General features: G+C 31.1%; 1 protein-coding gene across 5 annotated transcripts in view; it reads right to left on the reverse strand.

The window, feature by feature from the left end:
* Positions 1-5,799: 5,799 nt before the first annotated feature.
* The window catches only part of LOC142329266 (uncharacterized), a 48,647-nt gene continuing 37,964 nt past the window's right edge, over positions 5,800-16,482 (reverse strand). For 2 of the 5 annotated variants that reach the window (XM_075373691.1, XM_075373693.1), the window contains exons 12-13: positions 14,952-15,105; positions 5,802-6,041 (exon numbers count right to left, since the gene is read on the reverse strand). In XM_075373691.1, the coding sequence (XP_075229806.1) occupies positions 5,905-6,041; positions 14,952-15,105 (291 nt within the window). In that variant the 3' untranslated portion in view covers positions 5,802-5,904. Of the gene's footprint in view, positions 6,042-14,951; positions 15,106-16,482 lie in introns of all 5 variants that reach the window. The other 3 variants (XM_075373694.1, XM_075373690.1, XM_075373695.1) reach the window with 3 other exon arrangements.

Here is a 16,482-nt window from a genome sequence, read left to right on the forward strand (position 1 = left end):
CAGTACACTGCGGTTGCCAGCGGCATGTCTTTTTTTTAATTTGCTTTCTGGCCATTTTTTTTCATAAGTTTCTCAAAAAGTATAAAATTAACAGCATTGAGTCTACTTTCTTTAACTGTTTGTGTAGAATTACTCATTTTATCTCATCTCGTATAGATTAAGAATTACATCGTTTTACTTTTGAGACCATAAAGAAGTAATATAGAGTAATGTAATTTACCATAAAAACAGGGAACACAATTTTTATTCAATATTTTTTATGTTTTGCACAAATATATTACAGAAAGCATGAATAATATTAACATAATCATCTATATATATATTTTTTTATATTTGTCCGGGCATAACTTTTGATCAGAAGGTCTGATGATTCTTTTTTTTTTCAAGCGATGATTTGCCAGCAGTGTTTCATTACTTAATTGTATTACACCAATGTAAAAAACGACCTTGTTTTGTTTTAACAGAACATAATTTTCTGTTACAAGCAGTCTTGTTTTTTAGAGCTACTTGTATTTTAGCTTCGATGAAGTTACAAAACTAAAGAGTAAAATAAACACTTAAAAATGCATAATTGCATGTATGTAGGGAATATTTTTATATACAAACCCAAATAAATAAGAGTATTAAAGTTTTTGATTTTTAATTCTGGGAAATAGTAGAAGTAGAGTATTCTTTAATCCATAAAACTAATACAAAACAGAAAAATGAATGATAGAAAATCTTGTAGCAAATACACTTTTGATTTCTGAGTAGTGTAAGAACTCTGAGAATCTGTTTTTAACAGACGACTTCAATACTCTGTAAATGCTTCAAACATTTCATTCACGATGGTGTACGTTTTGGACAATTTTGTTTTGTCCAAATTAAGCTTGGTTTCATCTTTCTAGATATGAATTAAAAATCAAAACAGTAATGTTGAGTTTTAAGAATTCTCATGTTTATCATTAAAGACAGCGAAAAGAGTATTCTCAGAAGTTTGGTGTCTGGTGTTCAATTCGCATCGAAGAATGATTGAACCCATTCTTTTTTTACAGAAACCACACTCCCCAATTTGACTACATAGTAAAGTGAATATTTTGATAAATATAATTATTAGAGGACTATAATTTTCACAGTCCCTTCTGATCTTTCACTACTAGATCTTTATTTCTGGAGTTATCTGAAAAAAATTCTTTCAAAAACCAACACAATTTGGATGAACTGAAAGAAAATATCAAAGACAACATCAGTGCAACTTGAAGGAAACTTGCCCTGAACACATGAAGAAATATTCAGATTAACATCAAGCGGAAGCAAAAATAAATCTAATTAAAAAAAGGTAAAAGTACAACCAAGAAGAACCAACATGAAGACAACACCTATTATTAAAATAATATAAAATTAGGTATCTAAAATTAACAAAGGTTAAGGTAATTAAGTTCAAGTTAAAGTCTGATGAAAGAAGTTAAACTACTGGCTTATCAAACTCTGGTGAGATTGGTGGGATGGATGGCAAAGAGAGGCCTGAATGAAGGTCTTGGCTAGTAAGTCGGAGATGGTGATTATGTTGAGGAGATTTATCCCTAAGCTCACTATCAGCTTGGAGGAAGTTGAGTTGACCCCCCTCTAGCAGAGCCAGATACCTAAGGTGTCTGGCTCAACAGAACCAGGGGATACACAATGCATATTGATGAAACATGCAAAAAGGTGGAGAGGGTGTCCTCAGTGCTGTGCAAATTAGTGACAAATGTCAGGGAGGGCTCAGGATGGCTAAACGAAGAATGAACGTGAATAAACTGAGAACATTAATGAACCTATATGCAGCACCAGTTTAGTGTGGAACACTGGGGATAGTGCGAAATAAGTCGATAATTAAAAGGATATACAGAAGATTAGCTATCTGGGTGGCGCAGGCTTATCACAGTCTCTCTAGAGGCAGTGCTGGTCATAGTGGGGATGCCACCGATGAACCTACTGGCAGAAGAGTGTTGTCCACATACCATGGAGTAGAGAGGTCGGAGGCTAGCAACACACTGTTGAACAAATGGCAGGAAAGATGGAATAATGCTTCTACTGGGCGTTGGAGATACAGATTATTACCTTCTGTCAGGGGATGAGGTGAAATTGACTTTTGGACAGTCCGTGGCTTTCGGGTCATGGATCGTTCAATGAATACCTGTGTAAGAGGTAGGCGAACAACCCCATACTGTCAATATTATGGGCAGGTTAATAATGGTGAACACATGCTTTTGGAGTGCCCTAGATGGGCCCCAATGCAACAGTTCAGGGAAGAGTGCTCCTCTGAGGACATAATGAAATATTATGTTCACCTCTGAGAGTAGGTGGAATCACTACTACTAGTTGGTTCAGAGAGGTCCTATCTACAAAAATGAAAGGAGAGGACCAAAGATAGGGAGTGCTTGCTGAGAGTGGCAGTGGAAGGCCAGCCTTCAGGAGTGGGCAGAGAGGTCCAACAGGATTGCCTCCACTGGGTGCTCCCGGGGGACACTAGTAGCTGCCGCTTGAAGGCAGCACAGGTGATCCTGTTGACAAATGTTTATGAAGTGTACCTTAAGGTAGTTCTATCTCTGCATTGTGTGAGGGGGAGGGTTTTTAGTGGGTCCCTGCTTTGGTAGGAAACCCCACACACCCAGCAGTACGGGCTGCTGGGCGTCTGGTTGCAGATTTTCCCTCCTCTAATGCAAAACAAAAAAAGTCAAACAAAAACAAATATAGTAGGACCATATGACAGCTGAGGTGTTTGATTAAGTGGTGTGAGAAGGTGAGAATTCACCTTTATAAATTTCTTGCAATTGATAATGGAAATTTATAAAACTAAAACTTAATGTAAATAATTATTTAAAATATATTCTTAACTATTACGTAAAACATTTTCATAATTTAAGATAAATTTTTTCTGTTAAATTTCCAAAATTGACTTTTCCTAATTTTTAATATTATATTAACTAAGTAAAACGATATAATTTAGAAAAGTGACGTCTGTAACAACTAAATTTCAGTTTTATTAAATTTTTTATGTTGTTTATAGTTAAGTTAGCGTAACAACCACTATTAACGTACATATATATAAAATTCCATATTGGTTGTTGGTGACTTGATATGAGATTCAGATTATTCTTCAAAAAGAGGCACAACCTTTCTTGAGAATAACATTTAACATTTTTTGTAGGCCTCAGTGGCTGAGAGGTTGCAATTCAGTTTTTCATCCAAATGGTCTGGTTATTATTCCCGTCAGGCATAACACATTTTTCAAACATTAAAAATTTCCATTCCATGTTCTAAGTACTATCTATACGTCTAGGTAATTGTACTAAGACAAATCTATAGAACAAGCTTACCAACATAAAATAGTTTCCTGTTACTTTAAAAATCAAATTAACATATTGTAATATGAATTAAAACCTCCTTTTTTGAGGTAGATTAAAAATATTTTTTCACAATTTTGTTTCCTAGTAACTATCTACAATATGAATCCCGTTTATAATACGGCTCTTTTGAGATAATATTAAAAATATGACTCGTGTAGCATTTAAGTGGTATACTTAAAAAACACTTTTAGTTACTTTATATAACCTGTTCAACATTGAGAAGAGGTGGGAGAACTCATAATAAGGTTTGTTTGTAACCAATCTTTAAATCGTGTTCAGCATTTGTTGTCAGCAACACCGACTTTACTCTACCAGCAAGTAGATGCATTTAGTATTTGTTGTAATACAGTTCTGCTCCTTCAGTGAGTGTATCATTATATGTATTTAATATGTCTGATAGTTTAGTGAATCTCTTATTAAATATTGTTTATTTTACATATCAAGTATCTTCATTCTCATACTGGTTCAAGGGATCGTTCCAGCTCTAGCATTATCCTATACAATCTCCACTACTTCCAAATCAACACAAATTTTCTACCTAAGTGGTATCAACCTATCGTTCATTATACCCAACATTTCTATGGTCTTCCTATTGCATTACTTCTTTAGTTCCTTATCCTCCATCAGTGATTAATTGTGTCAATGAAAATGTTCTAAAAAGAATTTCTGTTATATAAATGATTTAGGTAGATTAGTCACAAAAATTATCATTTTTGTGTTAATTTTATCCACAGATCTATAGACAAATAAGTTGGCAAAATTGTTGAACGTTAGATTACATTGTTCAAATTGTTACATCGGGAGTCTTAAACCTTTTTTCACTCCAAGTCAATAATTCTAATTGCTTAAGAAACATACTTCAATAAAACCAATATTACAATTGAATGTAAAAATATTTATGTTTATTTAAAAGCCTACTTACTTAATGCCATTCTAAGCAAAAAAGGCATATCTTAATATACACTACTTTAAGAACATTATGTTAAAGGCTGAAGTACATAAGATAGATCATTGCTCCAACTTGGAACAAACTACAGACAGATAACAGCTCAAGAAAAAAGACTCTGGAAACTCATTGTAAACCAATTAATAATGGAGAAAGAGGAACCAACAAAACTCTAATTTAATTTCTAAATTCTATTTATAGGAACCATATCATAGATATCTGTTTTTAGTCATGACTTATTACACACAAAAGAAAAAGCTATTGGTTTTTAAGCATTATACTCATGGAATAATTCTATTAAATTATACTGTACAGTAGTAAAAGAATCATTCAGAATCGGTTCGACCAAGGTTTTCATCTGTACAATCACATCACCATTTTGATATATATATATATATATATTGGACTTACTTAAAACATAATGTATACAAAATGAAACTGTAAAACTGATGACTTGAAAATGCGTATAACTGACAAATCTGCACAAATACCACCACACATGATAAAAGTTATAAATGGATATTACTTCACTTGCCACGCTGTAGAGGGGAAGTATCTTAACGTTTATTGTAGAATGGTATGCTTTCAAAATTGATTTTATTAAATAATTTAGGACCAAAAACAATTAACTAAATTTTAAAATTTAAGTAAATAATATCAGGTGACCTAGCCATTCAATTTGTAATAGTGTTGAAAATTATTAGTTTTTTGTATAATTACTATTATTTATTATTATAAAGGCTGTTATTACTAGTGTTTGGACCATTAATTCTAACATTAAGTGTTTAAATGTTTGTTACTGTATATAATTCACCAGTTAATATGAAATAAAAAAGTTACTAAGGAGCATCTTATCTGTAATTAATATTACTATCGTATTTTATACTTCGTTTTTATACTATAATGATTTTTCCCTTTTTACAACTTTATAACTCAAAAATGAAGGCATTATTGGAAACTGTTTTCCCCAACATTTTTCTTGTAAATGTTTACTTTAAAAAGCATATATCAATGTCCTTTCTATTTTTTTAAAAAGTTTGATTCAATGTGGCTGATCCAAAATGTGGACATAGCATGCATAGCAAATTATATATCACTTGCAATTTTTCCCTATTGCACATTGTAGAGCATGGAATTTATAATTTTTGTTCAGTTATAAATTTTTTTTGAGTAACATTTGTGAAGTTCTAAATAAATAAGTTCTAAATTTTTCTAAGCTGTCATGCTGTTTATTATGTGCTAATACAATTACATATTAATCTGAACAAATATTAAAAATAACATTTATGTAACATTTATCATACAGTTTAAAATATTTCTATAAGAGTATTTAATAAAAAAATAATAAAATTATTATAAATAAATAAACAAACCGAATAAACAAATGTGCAAACTTGATTGTTATTTAGATATTTACTGTTATTTTATTATTATTATTATTATTATTATTATTATTATAGAATAAAAAAATTATTGCAAAATTAATTAAAAATTATTAAAAAACTATTTTTACATTAAATAATAATAATAATAATAATAAAATAACATTAATAGAAAATATCTAAATAACAATCAAGTCTGCACATTTGTTTATTCAGTAATCTTAGATTGAGCTGATTCTCTTGATCGATTTTTTAAATCACGAAATCTCTTTATTATGAGATCTAATGAAGGACGCCCAACTCTTGTGTTTTTTCCATGTTTAGGCGTCTGAGTTTTTATTACTCCTGAAAAAATATAACATGAATGATTACAGAGAAAAAAATTTTATTAATTGCATTAACATTACGTTATACTTAAATTAATGGGCAAGAAAAAAACATTTGTCTTTCTGTTCGTAACTATACTGATATTAACAGTGCCTAAAGATTATGGGAGGAATGAAAAAAAGAAGAAAAATCATAATATTAATGAGTTAATAAATATGTATGATTACGAAGGAAATAGTAGAGTAAACAATTCAAATAAAAGCATATTACAATATTTCAATAATAGAAAATATATAATCTAAAAGAATATACAAAATAAAGTGTGATTAAAGGAAAAATGTATGAAGCATACTTCCAGACATCTTAAGGCATACGAAAATAAACGTTTAAAAGTTATTATCTGATATAGCAAATCAACTATATGTAACTAGCACAAAAGATAAGAAAAATAAACACTTAAGATCAGTAAAATATCTAAATTAATGCAATAAAGATAAAGGTAAGTCTCAATTCAATATGATTCTACATATCAAAATGAACAAAAAATGCTTATGAAAAATGAAGATTTCCCTTTTATTTTCCTTCTGTCCACTATTTTGTTTTTTAAGAACTATATAGAGATCACATTGAGTAATTATTATGTCTATTTTATGTTTATGTTGTTTAAATTCATCTGCAATCTATTAAATGTTGTTTTCTTATAATTATAAATAATTTAACTTGGTCATTGTTAAGAGCAGACCATGAAAATGGTGGAAGAGTGTTATTAATAATCAGTGCTTAAAGTTAAGTAATTATTTTAAATGTATAAAATACCATAATTTTGCAATGTTTCAAAGTTGCAAAATTTCATTAAAGTTAATAAGCTGTCACTTGCATCAAAAGAATGAAAAAAGTTAAGCTTTTTAAATGAATTAAATTTAATACTGATAAGAAATGAAATCCATCTAAAAATTATGTCAATTTTCTACAATAACTATTGTTTGCTGATCGATTTAAAAAAAAAAAAAAAAATGTTATTTGTTTATAGTCCGTTGGGCTGGTGTAGTAGTAGTAAATTCGTTGTTGCAAAATCACTTGTTCAACAGTTGATTATGGAAGTTGAAGAAGGTTCTGAAGTTTGAATCCTAGTAAAAGTTAAAAAAGCTTTTTATAAGGATTTGAATACTAGACAGTGGATACCAGTATACTTTGATGGTTGGGGTTAAACTAAACATACAACTCAGGAATGGTGGGCCTGAGTCTGTACAAGACTACATCTCATTTACATATCCTACTCTATCATCCTCATATCATCGGGTCATTGGGGGCACCAGTTAAACAGACTGGAACATAAAAAAATTATTTATAGCAATATACTTAAGATTTTAGATAAAAAGTAAATATAATCTCATATTACATTATAATTGAGTGCGCATTAGAACACCAATTTGTTATAAATATATAATACATTTTTAAATATTAAGTTTAAAAATATTAATATAAAATTGACTTTATATATGGTTTCTAAAATGACAGAATTTTGGAACCATCTCACACAGCAACTGTACCAGATATTTTTTATAATAGCTTGCCATGGATTTTTATATTCAAGGAATGTAGCATGCTATTCTTGAAATAGTTATTCAAGTTCATGTCCTTCAAACCAAACATCTTTTCATCATTTTCTTTCTGCATAATAAATATCCAAATTTTGAAATTAATGCCATCAGATAATGAAACAGAAAAAAAATCATTCGCATGGAGAAATATCAATGGTGCCATGCACCTTAAAATAGCATTAAGGTATAGGCTATTGACCAGAATATGGCCATTGTGCTGAACGTGTTTATATATATAAAATGTATATAGTATGCACTTAGATAAAATATACAGTTATTACAGATGAAATAGCCACTTTTGAAAATATATAAATAATTGAAATTTTGTACGTAAAGACAGTAATTAATATGGTTTTACAGGACATGCTTATAAATTGGTATAACTATTGTTGTTGACATTAATATTATTTATTATGTTGCATAACCAGTTTGGTAGGATAAGATAGTCATTACTGTTGTGGACAACGCCTTTTGCTCAAATTAGTCAAAATAAACTCCATTACTATTAAGCAGCAATGATTCAGTAAAAGTAATAATAATAATTTTATTTATAATTAAATCAAATATTACAAATTCTAATTATTATTCTATCTTACAATCAAAATTTATTAACATTTCAGTTTAGACAACACTCCAAATTACAGTAAAATAAATAATCACCAACAGAGCAATCCATTTATGACTGGAAAGATTCCATTTTAATTCAACAAATTTTCAAAACTTTTATTGCATCACATATTTTTGAGTTTCATGATATTTGATATATGATAACTAACCATCTTGTTGGGGCCAAAAAATATTTTTTTTATATTTTTAAAAAACATTTTTCTTGAGAAATAGACTATTTTCTAACTTGCCAACAGGTAAAAACAGCCGTTTTCATCACTTTTTCCATGAGCTGTAGCATTCTTATTTTACATTGTACAGAGGGTCAAAAGGGCTTTTTGGAAATAGTGAAGATGGAACTTCATGTTAGTGCAATCAAGATTCATTTTGTTACATAACCAAATCTTGTAATGTTTACTGAAGTTACGTTTACAAATTGTTTTTTTTCTTCAAACTTTGGGCCCAAAATAAATAATGAAGGGCTTAAGGTAACAGGCCTGTTTTTTTACCTTTTAAGTCTTAGTTACTAGTAGTACTTATAAAAAAAATTGGACTGTTACCAAATGTCCTTCATTAAAAAAAAATGGCCGTAAAATCGTAAGATTTTGAAAATGTCTCATTTTTTAGGCCCAAAAAGCACATGTGAGACAGATGGCAAAAATCTGACATTTTTAAAGCAGTAAGTACTTTAAAACCATATAAAATTTATTTTGTTACTCAAAGGGGTTGACGAGTAATGAGGCCATCGAAACTACTAAAAACACTGTTCCTTCTAACTGTGAACAATGTATCCAAAAAATTCACAGCAAGAATCTTTTCAGAGAATAATGTAGGCCTACTATACAAAATATTTTGATATGTCTATGAGATACCTTATATTCTAAATAATTTGTTACTTAAGGTACGACGATTCATATACACAAACTCATGTTTAAACACGAATAGACATGCATGGACATGAATGTTTGCATAATCCTGAATATAAACATAGAAGGCTCAGTTACTGTTTTGATTTCAATGTGATAGGCTGTATTGTTATTAGTGTTAATATTGTAGTTATAGGTAATGAACACTTGTTTATAAAGTAATTTTATTAGCAGTGAACTTCTCTTTTATGCGATATCTTTTATTTTTAATTTTATTAATTAGAGAAATTTTTATTTTAGCTGTAGAGAAACTAGGATAAATTAAAGTGAGGTGCAATTGGTAGTTTTATAATTTATACTAACTGTATTGTTATTGTAAGAACCCTTGCATTTTATAAAAATTGATTATGGAGTGTTCAATTGGCATTCATACTGAAACTGTACATCACAAATTGACTTACAATAAATTGGCATTCATACTGAAACAGTACATCACAAATTGACTTACAACAGATCTTCAGTATTGCACAGTATTTTAGAGTTTATTGAACAGCAAATAACATTGATATCTTTAAGAAGTAATGTATAGAAACAAAAAATATCTGTTACTTTTAATATAACCAAATATTTACATATATTTTCAAATTAATGGGAAAATTTGCTCCGACACATTTAGCTGTCACAGTAAACTGGTTAAGAAATCTCTTTGACGATTTCAACAAACAATCCAGATTTAAAATTAATTCCAGGCAGAGCACTGTGTATAAAATGCGTAAACAAAATACAGAAAACCACAAGATGATACAGAAAGCAAACTGGAATGTCAAGATATATATGAGCCTCAATGTGTTATAGTCAAATCAGTAAGTAAAGCTTGTTCAGCACTTGGCATTTCCCCTGTTAAGGTTAAAAAATTATTGAACAGCACAAAGGAACCAATTTTAAAAAATAAAGTTACAATTTGCCGATTCAGTTACCAGTAAATTAAACGATTCCTTTGATTTAAATTTTCTACAGAAGAAACCAGTTTAGTACCACAAAATTATGTTGATTTAGGTAGGGAATATGAAGACTTAATCATTAAAATAAAGGATAAAATGAAAACCGTTACATCAATCCAGAAAAAATTAATATTTTAAGTTTATTACAAAGCAGTTGGAGCATTCAAAAAATTCAAAATGACTTTAATGTTATCCGTATTTAACCTGTCAAACCAAACAATTAATTAAAACAAGTGGAATTTTGCCGCACATCGGCGAAAAGGTATTTGCATGTGTCTCACCAAAATGTAAAACTCATTATCTGCTCTAAAAATGAAATTTTTTATAAAATTCTAGTTTCAACCATGGTATGTGACATAGAAAATGAAATATGCATGCTGTCATAGTGTGAAAAATGTCCAGGCACTAATGAACTGCTCAGATTACTGCAAGAGAGCTGGGATGATTTTGATTCTGAAATTATCTTCAAACAGTGGGTTTCTGTTGACCATTGTGAACTAACTACTCAAATTCTTCCATTTCAAGAGTACTTAGATAAACTTACTGAAACTTTAAATAATCTAAAAAGGCATCATTTTGTTGCAAAGAAACAAGCTAATTTCCTCAACATTAAAAAGGAAAACTTGTTGGTGAAAAACTTGAGGGTGAATGTATTGTAATGGGAGACTTTTCTCAAAATTTTCCTTTCGTGATACAGGGTGAAGTCTAGTTATACCACTGGTCAAAAACCTATGCCACATTACATCTATTTCTCATATATTTTAAAAAAGAAAATTACAAAGCCAAAGCTACTGTGTGATTAGTAAGTACTTCAAGCACAATACTATATCATTCTGCTTCAAAAAGTAGGTTATAAATAAAGTAAAAACACTGTGACCACAAGTTAAAATTTTTTTAATTTTCTGAATAAAAACAAAAAAAATTTCATAAATTTGTGCTACCATCAAGAAGATTTTGAAATCGCAGCTCAATGGCATTCTTTTGTGTCATACCATGGAAAAGGACCATGTGGTGGTATTGGTGGAATTATAAAAAGGACTGTGACTAAAGCAAGCCTTCAAAGGACAGTCACCAATCAAATTGTTACACCTTCTGAAATGTACAATTACTGTAAAGACAATATTAAAAATATAACAGTTATTTTCTGTTCTAATAAAGATGTTCAAGAGACTGAAGAATACCTGTTCTCTTTATCAGGTAATCAGAGCAGTCCCAGAAACAAGAATCGTTCGGTTATGTTATTATCGGTACACAAAGACATTAGTGTTTCTGATTGGTTTACAGGTTTACCAAAGCCAAAATGTAAAAATTATGTCTGCTGTGCATACGATGACAAGTGGTGGTTAGGTGAAGTCATTGAAGTCAAAATACTGAAAATGAAGAGGAATAGTGAATACACTTTTTCCATCCCAGGGTCCTGGTACTTCATTCAAGAAATCATTGAGGGATAATCAAGCATGGGTTCAACTGGAAAATATTTTAAAAATTCTCATGCCTTCAGAGATTTTTCTGTTTACTGGAAGAGGAAACATTACATCCAAGATGAATGAGGACTTAGTTCTACTCAATAAAAAAAATGGCAGGAACACTTATTTATGTTAAGTTTATTATCAAAGAGTGCAAGATTTATCCATAACTTCCATTAGTGGGGGTAAAATAAAAGTAAAAGTGAGTTGAACAACTTGTTAATGTATTTGAATTGTTTATTATTTTGTAATTGACTATTTATTAATTATCAATTTATACATTCTAATGAGTTTTGTTGTAATTTTATAATCTGAAAAAAATAAATATCAGTATTTTTGGATATGTTGTTTATGGTTAGAAGGAATGGTGTTTTAGCGGTTTTGTTGGCTTCGTTATTCGTCAACCCCTTTGGGTAACAAAATAAATTTTATATGGTTTTAAAGTACATAAAAAGCACTACTTGCTATAAACATTTCAGATTTTTGCCACCTATCCCACATGTGGATTTTGGGCCCCAAAAATGACACATTTTCAAAATATTATGATTTGGCGGCCACTTTTCTAATTGACATTTTTTACTGATTAAAAATTTATTTGACAACCATTTATATGATTTGGCAGCAATTTTTTTTTTATAAGTACTACTAGTACGTAAGAGTTAAAAGGTAAAAAACAGGCCTGTTACCTCAAGCCATCATTATTTATTTTGGGCCCAAAATTTAAAAAAAAGAAACAATTTGTAAATATAACTTCAGTAAACATTACAAGATTTGGTTAGGTAACAAAATGAATCTTGATTGCACTAACATGAAGTTCCATCTTCACTATTTCCAAAAAGCCCTTTTGACCCTCTGTACAATGTAAAATAAGAATGCTACAGGCTCGTGGAAAACGTGACAAAAATGGCTCTTTTTACCTGTTGATGAGTTAGAAAATAGTCTATTACTCAAGAAAAAAAAATATATATATATATAAACAATATTTTTTTCCACTAAAAGGTGGGTAGTTATCACATACTAAATATCATAAAAATAAAAAATAGTGATGCACTAATCATTTGTTGAATTAAAATGGAATACCCCAAAAGTAATTAAACAACATGGGTGTCTGTATAAAAGGAAAACATCTGGAAGACGTGTCAGCAGAACATGTTGATCATGTCTGCATCATGAACCAAATATAGTCAAGGTAAATCAGTGAACTAGAACAGCAAGCTTAGAATTATAAATTCCTCAATCAAGCAAGAGAAAAATTTTGTTGAATGGTTGAAAATGAAGCATTGTGTATTATAATTAGTAAAAACTTTAAGTGATGATGATAAAGTCTTACAAATAGGTCCCAATTAATAATCTTTCAGTGGTTGTTGGTCCACATGAAAAAACCAACAAAAACAGAGATCTGAAAAGACTTTGACTGATGTCAACTGAAGACGTGTTGAGCGATAAACAGCCAAGCAATGTAAAGGAAAGGGCTACATTATGTAATGTAAGGAAGGTAAATTATTTTTTAAGGTTTCTCCCTTTTTAATAAATAAATATATATTAACAGCTCGAGGCTCACTGAAATCAATTAAAATCTTAGGAGTGGCGTCCTTGTTCACCGAGGTGAATAATGAATGATGAAGAGTTGGAAGCCCTTTGGTACACAAGGAAGGATGAAATGATAGTGCAGCCTCATAATAAACTAAATTCCAGCAAGTGAGTAATCTTTTGCTGACTTGGCAGGTGCAGAATTATCAGAGATATCAGAGCAGCTACCACTGCACTCTGTCACTTCTGTACAGAGGATTATGAGGAAAGAGAATGGCATTGATGAGCCAGTATCTTCAGTTATTCTAACCTTTTCTGCTCCAACTGTTCCTGGGCAAATAAGAATTGGCAATCTCTTTGTCTGTGTGCGACCATATACACCAAACCGAAGATGCTGCTTTCAGTGTCAGGGTTTTGGTCACAACAAAATAGTTTGCACAAAGAAGCAAGTTTGTGCGTGTTGCAGCTATATGGTACATGATTATAGCGCTTGCTTTGAAGCTGAAAAGTATGTTAGGGTTCACATTCAGCAAGATCTCAAGAATGCTTCTTTTATAAAGAGGTACGGGATATATTAAGGATTAGTATTAAATAGTGTCCTTTCCTTTGGCTTGTTGGGAGTACAGAAAATCCCTCAACATGAGGAATCCTGTAACACCTGGTGTTAGTTTTGTTCAGGCTCTCTCTAATAATGTACAAAAGGAGGAGTGTGCATGGTACAAAGAACTGACCAAACTGGTCCAGGCTTTGTCAGACCAGGAAAATCCTTCACTCCTGTTACTACAGTGTTAAGTACTGGCAAGAAGGATATCTTTGGTGAAAAGACCAACAATGGTTTACCAAAAACCACTTCAGTTGGTACAGTAGAGAATAAAACTCCCACTGCATCAGCTATGCAGCAAACTATTAAGATCCAATGAAGGGATCTAAACAAAAATCATCACCTAGTACAATATCTCTGGCATCCCAGGCTTCCAAATCCCCACCATCATCTTGAGGTCTCTTCGAGGATGTGGTGGTGCATGAAGTGCATAAAGAAACAAAGAACTTCCTAAAAGTCTTAATCTACAAAAAAGAAAGACTGGATAATATTCAATAAATTATCTGCATGCAGTTTTACATTTAACGACAAAAAAGTAATTTTTACAGGTATGAATGAATATTAATCATTGGAATGTTTGTGGTCTCCATTCTCGCCATGAGGATATCAAAATCTACTAAAGGAAGAAAATCCTTTAATACTATGTCTGCTGAAGACTCAACTCTGTCTACACGATGAAGCATCTTTTCACTTCATCCTGTGACTTCTAATGTCTGTGAAAGATGCGACCATCAAACTGAGGGCAGAGGATGTAAAGGTGTGGTTCTTTTCCTGAAGAATATTATAATCTTAGCCATGCAGATTATGCTAGTGACAAACATGCCTGCAGTCTCAGTAAAGATATTCATTTTAAATGGCACCAATAGTGCCATTTAAAATGAATATCTGTAATCCAAACCTTCCTCCAAATTTTGATATCAGTGAGGATGATCAGTCCAATCTTTTTTCACAAATTTCTTTGCGCTGCCTATTAATTGGTGATTTCAACACCCATTACTATTCATGGGCTCATCATCATGTTCTTCCTAAGATACTAAAGTTGATCAACTGAGGCAGAACCTGGATCTCTGCATTTTGAATGATGATCGTACATGTTAATACCATCATCATAATTAGGTACATTTTTGTGCCTGTCCTTATGTTCAGCATTCCTACTTCCAAGAGTTAGCTGGTGTGTTTACAAGCTATATGGTTTTGTACTTAACACAAGTTAAAAAAAAAGCTTTTTTAATATTATTATTATTATTATTACAATACCTGAAGGAGACTGTGAAGGGTCATCATTTTGTAAAGGCAGTGACACAGAGCCTGGAGGACTACTAGAGGTGCTGCTAGGTGATAATGTGTCAATAGATAAATTACTAGGAAGCTCTATAATTTCTTCTTCTTCAGTGGCAAAAATATGATTAACCTGTAAAAAGATATATTAATATTTTAAACAAAATAATATTCACACAAAAAACTTTAAAAATACTCATAATGAGTTCTGGTTATTTGATATTCTATAACAGACCTTGTCAAAATAAGTAGTCACAATAAGAAATTTATAAAAAGTGCATTGTTAACATATAATACCAAACCCTCATCTCTGCTTGTGTTCAGTGCTGACATTTTACTGGCAGAGTGGAATGTAGTACAATATTACTTAAGTGTAATGTAATGTGTTATTACATGAGTAATTACTAAAAGCACTTGATTACTTAAATGTAATTTTACACATTATGACAGTAGTAAATTAAGAAGCATACCACATTAATGAAGACACTGACCAGTGTGTATGAATTATCACTGAATGTGATAAGAAGAGAATAAATTTCTTTAAAGAATTCTTGAAATGGGATTAATTTACAATATAGTAATCAGTTAGGATGGCATATGATACAGATACTGCTTTTACAACATTGGTTTAACACACAAATGGAAAATAAACTTGAAAAGCAAACTTTCAAGAAATAAATTTTAAGGATATTATGTGCTTTAATATAAAGTTCTGCACACCAGAACTTCATTGATGTACAGTGTATACAATTTTTCTTCTTTAGAATTAAAATAAACATGCTTTTCAAAATACTTTTTCATAATTTTAGAATTCTTAATTTAAAAAAGTAAAATCTCATTTAATAGATTAATTTTATATACGAGGGTTATTTTTTTTCAAGGTCTGATCGATCACAAAATAAAAACCCGCACAAAAATCGGATGAACCTTTGCGCTTATGTGTTGCACAGCAACTCTAGTATGGCCTTCAATCACGCCACTTCACTTCGTTTAGTTCTGAACACGCAGCTAGCCCGTAAACATGTCTACAACAATAGCATCTTCCGCCAAGTGTGAAGTGCCTGTGGTAATTTGATTTCTTCAGGCTGAGGGGTGTAATGGGGCTGAAATTCATCGACGAATAAGTAATGTGTACGGTGAAACTTCAATGAGTGACAGCAAAGTACAACAATGGTGCAGGAACTTTAAAGCAGGACGTATAGATGTTCAAGATGCAGACGGTCAGGGAAGGTAGGGAGTGTCAACCAATAATCTCGTTGAGCGAGTGGATGAGGCATTTCGAGAAAATCATCGGTTCACATTTCTGTATTGAATGATTAGTTTCCTGAAATTTCAAGGTCAGCTCTCTACACCATTATGAGTGGCCGCAAACAGTGTGTGAGATGGGTTCCCAAGATGCTGTCCGACCATCACAAAACAATGAGAATGGATGCCTCCCTAATGTTTCTCCAGCGCTACACAATGAAGGAGAAGATTTTTTTTTTTAACAAAATTGTCACAGCGAATGAGA

This window comes from Lycorma delicatula, chromosome 8 (assembly GCF_047948215.1).
Source record: "Lycorma delicatula isolate Av1 chromosome 8, ASM4794821v1, whole genome shotgun sequence".
NCBI lineage: Eukaryota > Metazoa > Arthropoda > Insecta > Hemiptera > Fulgoridae > Lycorma > Lycorma delicatula.